Consider the following 14,639-nt stretch of genomic DNA (forward strand, 5'->3'; position numbering starts at 1 on the left):
TGTTTCTTCATCTAAACGTTTCAGAAATTTTCATGCATCCATTGTTCTCATATTTGCTGTAGAAGGATTAGACAGTAAACTCTGGGTAAGATGATTTTTAGTTTCCTTTGATGTAGAACTAGGAATTTAAAGGGTTCTTTGAAAACTCAGTTTGCAATAGCAATTGCAGAGTATTGCAAAGTAAAGGATTAAATTAACATATGCTAGTATATATAGGCTAGCTTGGTTGTGTGAAAGCTTTGTACACTTAGAAATTCTAAGGTCATCAACAAAAACCTCACAGAAACTCTTCCCTTACATCACAGAGAAAATAGTCATTAGACAGAAATTCCTTCTATCCTCATATCTGCAAACGTATCCATTTCATTATTTATTCTCATCACAAAGATGATATATGTCTGCTCTTATCAAAGCCGTGTGTCCCCATCATCTTCTCACTCCGTCAATTCCCATTCTCTACTCTGATCCCTGCCTTTCATTTAAATGCTTAAATCTCTCCTATTAAAAAAAAATTAGACAATTACACACATGCATATACCTTCAACCCTTTGTCTTCTAGCCCTAGAATTCTCCTTCCTGACAGCTGTCATTGATGGTCTAATCTGCACTCATACTTCCTCACTGCCTCTAGTTACTTTTCATCCCTTCTTGGTCTCCCCTCTCCCCTCACCATTTCACTGGACATACTCTTACTGATGTCACAAGTGACTTTGTAATTGCCATGTGTAATAAATGCTTGATCTTGCTCAAAATCCAGGGAATACTTTTGGTCCTGACATTGCTTGACCACTCTGAATAGAATTAGGCACAAATGACTTTTTCTTTCTTCTTGAAACTTCCTGACGACCTTGTCTTCTTTGAAAACACCCTCATGAGTCTCCTCCTGGCACTCTGTTTCTTCTTGGTTCTCTTCACTGATTTCTTGTCCTCTAGCTAATTTCACTGCTTTCAGGGTTTGTTCTGAGGCCAAATTCTCTTCTCACTCTACTACTTTAATGACTTTCTTTAATATTGACCATGATTGAGTAGTTATGACTCTGACCCAAACCCCTCTTCTGTATGTTAGACCCGTAGTTCCTCTTACTTACTGAATGTCTCCACCTGGATGACCCATACACTACTCAAAAAAACTGATATGGACAGATCAGAATCATTCTCCTCCAAAACTTGCTCTTCTCCTTTAGTTTCCTATCCAGGTTAAAAATACCATCAGCTACCAAACTTGGAATTTATCCCAAGGATTTATTAAAATCCTTACTCTTCCTCATCCCTTACAGCCTAATCAGATGCCCAAGTTCTGCTGTCTCTGAATCATGAACACTTCATTCTACCCGATCTTAGCTGCCTGTGGCATTGCTCGTCTACAGTCTGTTGTGCAAGAGCACAATCTTTTGTAAAGTGCACATCTAATCCCCAACTTCCTTGTATAAACTCCTCTCAGTGACTTCCTATTTTCTCAGATGAAGTTCAGTCTCCTTGGAATAGTATAGGAGACCCTTCATAATCCAATCCTGCATAATCTTACCTCCTTTGATTTTTCTACAAAACCACACACTTGTTTTCACTTTCCTGAACGCATCATGCTATTTCATGCATCCATGACTTAGAATACGTCTTTCCTTGTTTTCTGCCGACTGGATTCCTACTTATTCTTTAAGACTCAGGGGTACTTATCCTTGGAAACCTTTTTAAATTTCTAAGGCAAGTTTGTTACTTGTATATTCTCATACAAGTTGTATGTATTCTCATACAACTCCTCAGTAGTGTTTATCACATTGTTTATTTAAAAGTCCATCTCCCCAAATGAGACCATCTTAAAAGTAGCGACCATGTCTTACCCTTTTCAAGCACATTAGTCATACCTGACAATATGTGTTGAATATGTGTATGATATCATCTTCATCACTGAAGTGTCTTACATTGTCTTTTAGCTTCAAATTGTAAAAATACTTAGCATGATTACTTCCCTTCAGTCCCTTGTAGAATTGTTTAACCAAGTTGCATTTTAACAATATGTTATGGGCTTTTGTTGAGGGCATCCTTATAAAAAATAGCCTTGTGACAATGACTTACCTATTGTTATCAAGTTTCCTTAAGAATATCAACTATAGTGGAGTCCAGTGCCTCATGGGTTAGCTTGTTATTGGTATTTGGTACTGCAGTGAGTTTCCACCTTCCCATCTAAAGTTCATGGAATTGCATGGGAATGAAGGGAATCAAAATGAAGGGATCAGAGCTGAGCTAGATCAAGTCAGCTTAAAATTGTAATCTGTATATTATCCAGGCAGACCACAGCAAAATTTAAGAATACTCTGAATTGCGTTTCTCTCCACCCAGAGATCAACAGAATTTTTTTTCTTTCTTAAGAACATAGATGGCGGTTTTTTTAAATTCAAAATTTAATATTACTCTGGGTAATGTATAATGTAATGAAAAGCTTTATTTATTGTTTTTATTCCCTTGGAGCATCATTCTCTAAAGTAGTATTTTAGAAACTTTACATTTTTATCTTTGAAGGTTGTTTAATGCTAATTGGCAGTTGATATTGCTTCGGGTTTTAGTGTACTGCTGTGTTTGTGCTTTGCTTCAGTATTTTGCAGAATCCATACTATACTCAGAAGCGTTTGTGATTTAGTACCATTCAGGTATTTTAAGGTTTTGATATAACACAGATACAGATATCCTTAAAATTCTTACAAATCAATACAAAATAGTTACAGTCTCCATAGTGTAGGACTGAGTATTTTAGTATACTGTAAAACATGTGTGCCAGATGGTGGTGGTATACTAGTTATCAACAAAACTGAAATGTCCTAAATTTATGTTTGGATTTATTAGATGTGAAGACATGGTAGATGTGCGAAGATTAAAGATGCTTCAGATGGTGCAGTTGTTTAAATGTGAAGAAGATGCTGCCCAGGTAAAGATCAATCAGGCACATTATGCACTTGCCTTTTCTTAGAAGATTGATTTCACCTAACTATAAACAAAAGTGTACTTTTCATGGTCCTAAGCAAGTAAATTCATTAAGTCACATTCTAGTTTATCCTGTCAAAATAATAAAGTTTTGTATTCCCACTTACATTACTGGTCTCATTTTTTTAAAATTTATTTTAATTAATTTATTTTTGGCTGTGTTGGGTCTTTGTTGCTGCACGCGGGCTTTCTCTAGTTGCGGCGAGTGGGGGCTACTCTTTGTTGTAGTGCACGGGTTTCTCACTATGGTGGCTTCTCTTGTTGTGGAGCACGGGCTCTAGGTGCGTGGGCTTCAGTAGTTGTGGCACACGGGCTTCAGTAGTTGTGGCACACGGGCTTCAGTAGTTGTGGTGCGCGGGCTCTAGAATGCAGGCTCAGTAGTTGTGGAGCATGGGCTTAGTTGCTCCGTGGCATGCGGGATCTTCCCGGACCAGGGCTCGAATCCGTGTCTCCTGCATTGGCAAGTGGATTCTTAACCACTGCACCACCAGGGAAGCCCTTACTGGTCTCATTTGACTTATCTTCTCAATGAAATGCTCTATTGAGCTAGAAATTGGGATTATGTATTATTTATTACTGTTGATTTGGTTGTCAGTTACACATCCCAGGATGAAGCCTGGTATAGCTTATTGCTTTTTAACCCACAAGAAGGTTTTTCAGCTAGATAAACAATTTGCTATCTTTGTATAGTTAGCATCAAAGAACATGATTCCAGCTTGACATAGAAGAAACTTATGATTTTAAGTAGTAACATAAATCTATAATGAGATTCCAATAAGATTATATTACATAAACACATGATGTTCTATTAGTATAAATCATGCAATGTTAATTTTAAATGAGTGCTTCTCTTTAATAGGTCTTGTCTTTAGATTTTTAAAAATTTTGAGTGGGAGGAGAGGTCATTAATTCATGTAGCTTGGCATTGAATGAAATAAGCTATTAAGGTTATAACTAATGGATTAATTAATCACATGATAGTAATCTTTCTTTATATAAATATGATGTTTTGATATAAGACATAAAGAGTTATGAATCCAGCTTCACTGTTATTTATTTTCATTTAGGCAGTAGAATGGCTAAGTGAACTTCTGGATGCTCTTCTTAAGACGCACATCAGACTGGGTGATGATGCTCAGGAAACGAAAGTTCTACTGGAGAAGCATAGAAAATTTGTTGATGTTGCCCAGGTGCAGAACTGGTTATCTTCCTTTTCTACAAGCTGTGTGTTTGCATAGCTTTCTGCATGATTGTAATGTAACTTAACCTTCCAAGTCCAAGAAGATTGGTTACGTTAATCCAGAAATATTACAGAACTAAGAAAATGTCAGCCGGTGAATCAAAACTAGCCTGCATAAACTTGAGAGGGTTTATGTTTTCCTGAATACAGGTTCTGTATGCTTCCTCTGATTTATGGTATATATTATGACATTTTTAGGCAGTAACTGTTCATTCACGAAAGTATATCAGTAAATGACAAACCCTAGTTTCTGCATCTCACCAGTGTTAGCATAGCAACACAGATTTTTTATTTTTTGCATGTGAAAAGTATCTTAATTTATTTTCCCTAACTATTGAGTTCACATTGTAACAGTGTGGTTTCCTGTATGTAATATAAAGTGCCCATTTGCCACCCATTCGTTTTGATCAATGAGGGAGCAAACCTTTTTTTTTTGGTGGGGTGGGGGGTCATGGTTGAGCAGACCGAGGTGGGGAAAACAGAGTAAGAGAGGGAAGCCAGACAAAAAATCAACTTAATAAAAATTAACTGAAAGTATTGCTTCCCCTTTATCATTTATGCATGCAGACAACTTGTAGCAGTAAGTGCCAGTGGACTTACTCATTATTGATTTCTAGTAGTGTTGCTTAATTGTAATCTCAGTCCTCCTGCACACTTTCCCATCCCTCTTTTCAGAATTCTTTTACTATCATTTCATGTTGACTTTTTCTTTTTTAGAGCACTTATGACTATGGAAGACAGTTGCTACAGGCCACAGTTGTGCTGTGCCAGTCTTTGCGCTGCACCTCTCGATCATCTGGGGATACACTTCCTCGACTGAACAGAGTATGGAAACAATTTACAATAGCATCTGAAGAGAGGGTACATAGGCTGGAAATGGCTATTGCGTTTCACTCAAATGCTGAAAAGGTTCGCTTTTTTAAAAATGTAGTTTCAGTAGTGTTTGTACGTTTAAAATGTGTTAACCTTGTAATTTTGTTATTAGTCTGTTTTTTTTAAATTTATATTAATTTCATTGTTTAAAGCTTGTTTAGATATAATGTATTGTCTTAGAAAGTTCAAATCAGATTCTTAGTAAGCCATACCAGTGCTAGAGTACTGTGGTTAGAGGAGTTGAAACTATCCAGTAGTCCTCTCTCAGCAGCACGTCTCTCCTCACCAGACCTGGTGCCCAGAATGTACTGTCTGTTCTTTCAGGTGTCATGACTCCCATCTGTTTCATTATGCCAGGAAAGGAAACTTTGCTTTGGCAACTACTACTAATTGTCATAAATTTTTTAAAAGGTCATTTGTGATTTTTATAGTGTTTAGAGACTGTCCAGCTAAAATTATGAGAGTAAGGATAAAAATTTTATTAATGTGTTGTCTTTAAAGATTCATTCTAGAATTTATTATTTAATGAATTCATTAGTCCCAGAAACCAAAAATGAAATATGCAGGCAAATTTTCAATAGAACCTTTTTCTCAACTGCACAGTGAAAATTTATAGCACCCAAGCCTTATATTTCCATTCCAAAGAGGAGTCTTACTAAGTAGTTAACTTTGTTTTGATCTCTTAACGATCACAGTTTATATGTAGGGAATGTTCAATACAATTTAAGATATGAGAAACCTAAGATGTAAATGTGATAGCCTTAGTCTGTGGAACAGAAGAGAAATTGCCAGGAACCTCAGGAATTAAGCAGTTTCTGTCTGTGTTATGCAGTACATTTGTTAGGAAATGTCCACAGTTAACTCTTTTTGAGCTGGTCACTGAACTCCACAGGTCAGTGTTTTAGTGTAAAATGGGCCTGGTGATGATGAATGAACGTACACAAAATGGCTTGACTTGTTTATCTACTGATTGTTTTAATGAAAACTTTTTATTGAAGTATAGTATTAACATAGAAAAGTGTACAGCTCAAATGTTCTGCTCACTGAATTTTCATAGAGTGAGCATGCCTGTGTAATCAGTGCACTATTCAAACAACAGAACGTTACCAGTACCCCAGAGGCTCTCCACCCTCTTTTAATCACCCTGCTTCTGCTGCCCATCCCGGGGTGACCACTGGCCTGATTTCTAACACCACTGATAACTTTTTAGGATCGTGCTTTAAAAATGTATCTGCAAGGACATTTTAAAACCTAGATCTCTTTAAGAAATTATGTAAGAATGAATATGGTTGAGACTTTTTTTCATAGAAAATTAATATTCTTATTTCTTCTGGTACACGGCCTTTATCATGCTTGTAATAAACTCTTTAAGTTATTTTATTGTGCCAACCTATGTAAAGCCTTTTGTTATCAGATGTTATTTTTCTTTTGAGTGTGTTGTATTTTATACCAGTAAGCATAAATATAACCACAACTATAAGCAACTTGTATAGCAAATGATAGTGATTGGAAAATATTTAAATTTAATCTAGAATTTTACAATATGAAAATGTCCTTTATGAGTAATGCTGAAGTAAACATAATTGGATTAAGTAAACTATAATGCAAAAAAAGTTGTAAAAATAAATAGTTTCTTCTGCCCCAAATTTTGTAGGTTTTTTTCTTGGAGGTAATTTTTTAAAATTAGTATTATTATTTTAAATCTGGAGTGTATCTTAGACTCATAGAACATCTCAATTTGGGACTAGCCATACTTCAAAAGCTCACTAACCACATATACTTAGTGGCTACTATGTGTGGGTCTGTACTTGTAGACTTAACTGTTACAAATCACAGCATTTTTTTTCTTTCTTTCCTTATTTTCTTTTGTACCATTTAAATTTAAATGGTAATAGTTAAGGAAAAAATAATATCAAGGACTGTAGAACTTCCTATGTTTGAATTAAAACCTTTATCAATTTACATCTTTTTTTGTTGTTATTTTTGTTTTGTTTGTTTGCTTACATCATTTAACTCAGGTCAGTGGATCACTTTTTAAAATAACTATAAAGTTTCTAGCTAGATAATCACATCAGTTATGTGTTTGTACTCTGAGTATATGTTGTTATGTATTTATATTTTCTTTCATTTTTGAAGTCTGTAAGCTCTTTGAGGTCAAAATCTGTATCTCATTCATATCCCAAGCTGCTACATAAACATAAAGTAAGTATTCAATAAATAGTTACTTAATGAATGAAAGAATACTACTTTTTAAGCACAGTTTGAGCTTAGATTCCAAATAGTAGTCTAGTATTATTTTTTTCTTGGAAATCACTATAAACCTCTTCATACTCCAGTTATATTATTAGTAGGGATTGTGTATTTCATTTGGTTTGAATTTCTTGGGCCAGCTTTGATCAATCTTCTATAATGGCATACACGAAGATGCTAAGAACAGAATAAAAACACCTTCAATCTACTAAACTTGCATGAACTTGATTCCTTTTCTGTGTCTCTTGATTGATGTTGCATTTTTATTTGTTGCAGATTTTGCAAGACTGTCCAGAAGAGCCTGAAGCTATTAATGATGAGGAGCAATTTGATGAAATTGAAGCAGTTGGGAAATCGCTTTTAGATAGACTAACTGTTCCTGTGGTTTATCCTGATGGGTATGGTGCATGTTCTTACAATTTGTGTTTTTATCAGTAAGGTCTTAAAGAGATATCAAGAGAAGAAAGTCTGTTTTTTAAAAGTCCTGGTAAATTAGCTTTGGTTCACATTTTCAATTTCTACAAAAGGTTAGTTTAAAATGAAAAGAAATCCATACTGGGCTCTTAACAATAGTAGCAATTGGTACTTGCTGCTGTCAAATTTACTGCTCTTGATAGCTTGTTGTAGAATAAAGATCATCGACTAGGTTGACATCTTGGGTTCTCGCCTTGACTTTAATGGTAAGGAGCTGGTGACTTTGGGCTTCATTCATGGAAGGGACGGGGAGGGAACTAATGTTTAGTAACTTAAAATATATACCAAGCCCCAAGTTAAACACTTCACCTTAATTACTTTTGACCAGGGCTAGAGCAGTATGATTATTTTGATTCACAAATGAAGAAACTAAAGCTCAGAAAGGTTAAGTAAGGTCCTCAGGATTTCACAGCTTCTAAGTGGAATTAGAATATTAGTTTCAGGTCTGTCTAGCACCAGATCCATTCTCTTTTCACTGTGCTGTATGGAGTCCTAATTTCTTCATTTGTAAAATGATGGGGTTGTGATTCTCACATTCCTTTCCATTTCAAATAGTTGATCATAAAAATAAGAAATAGCCTCTTGAAAATAAACAGACCAGTAAATGAATCAGAAGGAGCTTTATCTACAAGGAGCTAGACCTTCTCAGTAAAAATAATTTAGAAGTAATCCAGAGGATGTTGAATTAAAACAATAGAGCGGGCTTCCCTGGTGGCGCAGTGGTTGAGAGTCCGCTTGCCGATGCAGGGGACACAGGTTCGTGCTCCGGTCCGGGAAGATCCCACATGCTGTGGAGCGGCTGGGCCCGTCAGCCATGGCCGCTGAGCCTGCGCGTCCGGAGCCTGTGCTCCGCAATGGGAGAGGCCGCAACAGTGAGAGGCCCGCGTGCTGCAAAAAAATAAATAAATAAAAAATAAAACAATAGAGAAACCAAACCATTGAATACAGGTATCCTTACATTGTAACAGAGTGTAATGGGTATGATTGTGGACTCTGGATCCAGATTTGTTGGGTTTAAATCTCAGCTCCGCCACTTATGAGCTATGACATCTTGGGCAAGCCACTTAACCTTTCTGTGCCTCAATTCCCTCATCTAAAGATAGGGATATATGGGGCTTCCCTGGTGGCGCAGTGGTTGAGAGTCTGCCTGCCGATGCAGGGGACACGGGTTCGTGCCCCAGTCCGGGAAGATCCACATGCCGCGAAGCGGCTGGGCCTGTGAGCCATGGCCACTGAGCCTGCGCATCCGGAGCCTGTGCTCTGCAACGGGAGAGGCCACAACAGTGAGAGGCCTGCGTACCGCAAAAAAATAAATAAATAAAAATAAAAATAGGGATATATTTTCCATACCTCCTCAGGTTACAAGAGCAAGGAAATTAAATGAGCTAAATGTATATAAACTACTTAAAACAATTGTGACACATGGTAAGTGGCACTACTACTGTGTCATGAGCTTCAAATGATTATTTGGAATTGATATTGAGAAGATATAACTTTATGCCCAGGAACAAATACTATTCATAGTCTGTACTTAGATAATTTCTAGTCGTACCTAAACTTGAACAATCAGAAGTAGCTTAAAGTCATGTATATCTCCAGTGTATAAAAGAGAATAAAATCTAAAAGTTTATAAATTCAGCTGGTAACAGTATTAGTAGGGTGCTTCTGGTTGTTCCATTCCAGGAACCCCCCCCTCCCCTCGCCAAAATCTCATTTCTGTGTTTCATAACCAGTTGTCATAAAGTCGGTCTCATTCTACTTAAGTCATCCTCGGAGCATCTACCCCTGGTATTTTTGCTTGGGCTTCTCCTCCTGTGTTCTACAAATAGTTCATGTGTCATTTTCATTTTTAAGATAAAAGAGTAAGTTAGGGCTGTATATTCTAATTTCACAACTTTAATATTTGCGATTATTATTTCATTCCCTTTTATATGATAATTTGTTTATGCTGTGTAAAGTTTGACAGTAAGCTTAGTCAGATTTATCTTCTGTAACATTCTCCTAGAACAATAAAAGAAATTAGGTGGTCTCTCTGGATTCACTGCTTGAAGACCCAGGTTCAAATTCTGTTTTTTCCACTGTGTGATCTTAGTCATTTAATTTTCCAGGTCTTAGTTTTCTGATCTAAAAAATGAGGCGCTTAACCAGATTATTTCCAAGAACTCGTAGAGCTCTAAAAGATTCTGTGACTCTGAATACTGTGTCTTTGCAGATAGGATAAAATTAAATAATTTCACCTATTAATGTCCCAAATGATGGCTTAACATTAAACGGATATTTTACTTGGTAGCTATATTAGACAACTGGTGTCCGTAGCCCTTAGCACTGAAGTACACATACAAATTTTATATTTGTGTATGCTTATGGGCCCCAAGCTAAAAGTATAACATTTACACTGTTGCATTGTTTTGTTTATTTGTTGAATTGTTTGGTTTATTGAGATTATCATAAGTGTACGTGATAGGACATTTATACTTCTAATAAATTTTTCTCAACATGTCTTAATATATATTATGCCATTTTAAAAAATGTTTCTCCTACCAAATTGCTACTCAGAGGTAAACAGTATGGTCTGCAAAAAGAACTAACACCATACCACGTAGGTAATTTTTATGGTAATTTTTGCTTCCTTTTGCATTCACTACAGTCAATGGATTTGTATTAATCTGACTGGGCTTTTTCTGTTTTGATTTTTAGAACTGAACAATATTTTGGGAGTCCAAGTGACATGGCTTCTACTGCAGAACACATCAGAGACAGGATGAAACTAGTTAGTCTCAAAAGGCAGCAGCTGAGACATCCCGAAATGATGACTACAGAGAGCTAATAGCTGCCTTCTTCCCACAGATCTGCAGTTCATAATCCCGCATGTCGTTGGCATACTGCAGCATCGGCTACAATATGTTAAGATGCATTTCACAGCCAGGATAAGCCTCATTTCTTTCCATTACACGTTTCTCTCCATGTGTTAACATCTTGTAACTACCAAGGCAGAATTATTTAACATGCTTTGAGACCATAGACTCCAAGTATCTTAAAAGAAGGAAATGTAAACATTGCACTGAAAACTTGCTTTAAAGCTTTACCTGACCTGTCAGTTTGTAGATGAATAACTGATAATAAGCTTTGAATGGTGCTAATAAGAGTTTAGGAATTCTCTCTATAAAAAATGGTTGCCCTTCCTCCCCAAGTGATGTAGTAAATTTAGACTATAGTTAAACTGTTATTAGTAGACAGTGGTGTCCTCAAAATTTTACTTTGTAATTCTCCTTCAAAATTGATTATTTTTATTGTGTCAGTATGAAGAAAACCTTCAGATTTTTGATATATCATATTCATTAAAAAACATTTTCCTATTTGTATTGATAATGTATAAAAGTTGTTTGTGCTTAATAAAAGGCTTCTTTTAAACATCTTATTTAATTTGGTGGTTATATCTATTTCCAAACATGAGTGCCTTATTTAAAAGGGCATTCTTAGCATTGTGAGGATGGTTTAGTATTTGTTTTTTCATGTTGGTTGCATGTATTTTAGCCAGGAAATTTATATGTAAGCATGTGTATATAATAAATAAGCATGTTTTATCATGAAAAATTATTGTGAAGAACAATTTAGATCTTTAAGAACTTATGAATAATGGAATACTATTTCTCATTTTTCTCTTCTTCAACTTGAAAAATGTTATCCAAATTATTAACTACCCTGAAGATATTTTGTTTCTGGGGGAGGAGGGCTGGGGAAGAAGGCCTACATAGTTACTTAAGTGTAATCCTTTATATCAGAGTAATCTTTCAGGAACTAAAATAGCAATTGTTAATAAAATTAAATTTCTCAAGATAGACTAGAAGCAAGATTCTGAAGTGGTATAATAAAAATTGTACAACTCTTTTAGAAATAAAATTTATAAAATGTTAGTGCTTTTAAGTTTATATTAAGTTTAAATGGTAAAAACATAATTTTTTGTTAATTTTTATTTCAGAAAATGTTTTTGAGAAAGATTAAAAACAATTTGTAGTCTGTGATCAATACAAAATTATGCAAAGAATTGTATGCTGGTTCCTTTCATTGTCTACAGAAATGCTCGTGTATCTTCTAATGCAAAAAGCTCCCTCTGAGCCTGCTGGTTTCTCCAGCCTTCTTCACTGCCAGACTTCTTGGAGAAATCCATATCCATTGACCCTGCACCCTCATCACTCACTGCTCAGCACCTTGCAGTCTGGTTTTACACAGACCAGCAATGCAGTGGTTCTCAATGGGCTCCCAGTTACCAAACTGAATGACTTTTTTTTCTCAGTCTGCATCCCTTATCCTTCTTTGCCTCTGCAGCATTTATACCATTGAGCAACCTTTCCTAGACAGTGTCTTCTCCCTTGAAGATGTTATCCTCTGCTGTAACTGAGTCCAGTCACATAAGTCTTACTTAAAATGCATCTACTAAAATGTGCTCTCTCTGATTCTGTCTTCAGGATGCTTCTGGAAGTATCTCATCCTTAGGGTTTCTATTTTATCCCAGTGTCCTGGGTTACATATCTGGTCCAAAATTCTAAGCCTGTACTTTCAGCTACCTAGTTGACATTCCAACCTAGTTGAAGTTATTTATCATATTTTCCACCTTTCGCCTCTTGGAGTAATTTTGGTAAAAGATGCAGCCTTTTTTTTAAGAGACATGCCAGAAAATCTGGGGCCACATTCAGCTGTTCCCTCTCATGCTGCCACTGCTCTGAGAACATCCAGGAAGGTTTTTCTATATTCGATAATCCTCAGTCTTTTAGGGCTTAACTTTTGTGAGTGTAAATGTTTGTGATTCTTCATTTCAGTCTTCATGATGGTGCTAACCACGTGCTATAGTTGTTTATGTCTGTACCTGCTACATTATAAGCTCTTTTGAGGGAAGGAATCTTTTGGGCCTGACTTCTCCTGTTCCCAGCCTTTTGCTCATGCATAATAGTTTCTCAGTTCCCCTGTATGTGAATGGTCTGTTGTAGGCATTAGTAATAATCCCTCTTGTATTGTAGTCTGAAGTATGTTTTAAACAGATTTCCTAAAGTTAGGACTGACTTATGAGTGAATCTGTTCATCAGGAAGTCATTTGGTATTTTAAATACTGGCTAATTTAGATACTTAGTTGTATTCAATATCTATTTCTCTTACTGAATTTCACAGAATTCGAATGTTTTTATTAAGACTTTGCCAGAAAGGAATTTGACTGTAAGTAAAGAGACTCTTTAGTTCTACCATCAACCCACCTACTGATTGTCAAATGAGTTAATTTTATATGCCTTAAGCTATCCTGTCTACAGCAAGAGTGAAATAAGGCACATCTGGAAATATTTGTAATTTGAGTAGTTCAAATGAAGATGAATATGTTTTTATCACATAATAAATATTGTTGCTTTTCATTTGTAACTGTGCTGCTTTCTATTTGTATATCCGTATACACATAGACAGTTACGAATGAAAACCCAACAGTGCCCTAATGTGATTTTTTTCATAAGGTCATAGTTCACTTGGAATACCTGTGAAGAAAGTGACTGCAGTCTGTTTGAAATGACAAGTTCTTTGTACATCATAAATTAACATTAGCCCCGCAGATATAACGGAGAAAGAACCATCATTTCTAATTGGTATATGCTGCAACTTTCCACATTACTTTAGCTCATCTCAGGGAATTACTGAAATGTTAATTGGGCCAGCTTCATTTTGTTTTGTTTTTTTCCTTTTGTCTTCATGTCATGTATTTGTTCCCGTGTAAGCTCCATATCTAAGGACAGTTTTGGCCTCTGTTCTTCACACAAGTCTAACCTGGCAGAGTTATGATATGCGAAGATGATAACTTCACTTCAGATGAAATTGACTTTATTCCCAGTCCTCATTGTTGGTGACTTTGTTCTACTCTTGTAACTCATTGGTCATGTTGATGAAACTGCTCAGCCTGCCAACTAAGATATCAGTAGCAGTTCTAGGCTTCCTTGCTGTGTAGAAGGTTGGATATTTCTCTCACTTCACAGGCCTTTAAATTGGCCAGTGCTCCAAAGCGTTACCTAGTATTAAGGTGTTTGTCGTTTGTTTCATTACCCTGTCAGTTCATGTGTGGGGTGTGCTATTTAGTGTATTATTATTATTATAGTTAGTGCATTCTCCTTAATGTAAACGTGACAGTTACTTTTCTGATGGTGCTGAGTAAATCATACATAAACCCACTGTAACAAATGTCATGATTGATTGTGAACCTGTCTCACTGTACCATCTGCATTTGGAGAAAGAATTCAGAATTTTCTACTACACTGTAAGTTCTCTGCCAGAGAGATTGGAAATTACTGTGTACTTTTCCCGTCCTCACAGGACCATAATAAAATACTGAGGTTACTAAAAACCAAGCATTCTATAATTGCTAAAGTCCTCCCCATCTTGAGCCTATTGAAAACGGTAGAGGAAATTAACATCGGTAAATATCATCAATGACAAGAGTTCTATGATTGGGATGTCTTTGCTTAAACCTTGAAAGGAAAAATTCTCTAGGATTACGAAGATGGGCTGGAACATAGCTGACCAGTTAACCTAATGAGCAAACTTAACCAGTGTTAACTTTCAGTTCTAAAAATAAAAAGCTCCAGATGGGAGTGGAAAATACGCTCTTGGTATGTAGGGCAATGAATACCTTGATGAGGCAAAATGAAGCACAGATAAAACACCTGACATTATTTGACTTTAGTGTGTGCTACAGAAAATCTAGTTTTAGCTAAGATACATGAATAATAGCAAGAATAGTAGAGGAAATATCATAAAGGCTAAAATAAGAACTATAGTGAATATAATGCAAAGAGTT

General features: G+C 36.0%; 1 protein-coding gene across 4 annotated transcripts in view; it reads left to right on the top strand.

Annotated features, from left to right (window-relative positions):
- The window catches only part of SESTD1 (SEC14 and spectrin domain containing 1), a 138,861-nt gene extending 125,559 nt beyond the window's left edge, over positions 1 to 13,302 (top strand). For all 4 annotated transcript variants that reach the window (XM_060152531.1, XM_060152533.1, XM_060152532.1 and 1 more), the window contains 5 exons: positions 2,839 to 2,920; positions 4,044 to 4,166; positions 4,934 to 5,125; positions 7,616 to 7,737; positions 10,511 to 13,302. In XM_060152531.1, the coding sequence (XP_060008514.1) occupies positions 2,839 to 2,920; positions 4,044 to 4,166; positions 4,934 to 5,125; positions 7,616 to 7,737; positions 10,511 to 10,640 (649 nt within the window). In that variant the 3' untranslated portion in view covers positions 10,641 to 13,302. The remainder of the gene's footprint in view (positions 1 to 2,838; positions 2,921 to 4,043; positions 4,167 to 4,933; positions 5,126 to 7,615; positions 7,738 to 10,510) is intronic.
- The last annotated feature ends 1,337 nt before the right edge of the window (positions 13,303 to 14,639 follow it).

This window comes from Lagenorhynchus albirostris, chromosome 6, assembly GCF_949774975.1.
Source record: "Lagenorhynchus albirostris chromosome 6, mLagAlb1.1, whole genome shotgun sequence".
Classification (NCBI taxonomy): domain Eukaryota; kingdom Metazoa; phylum Chordata; class Mammalia; order Artiodactyla; family Delphinidae; genus Lagenorhynchus; species Lagenorhynchus albirostris.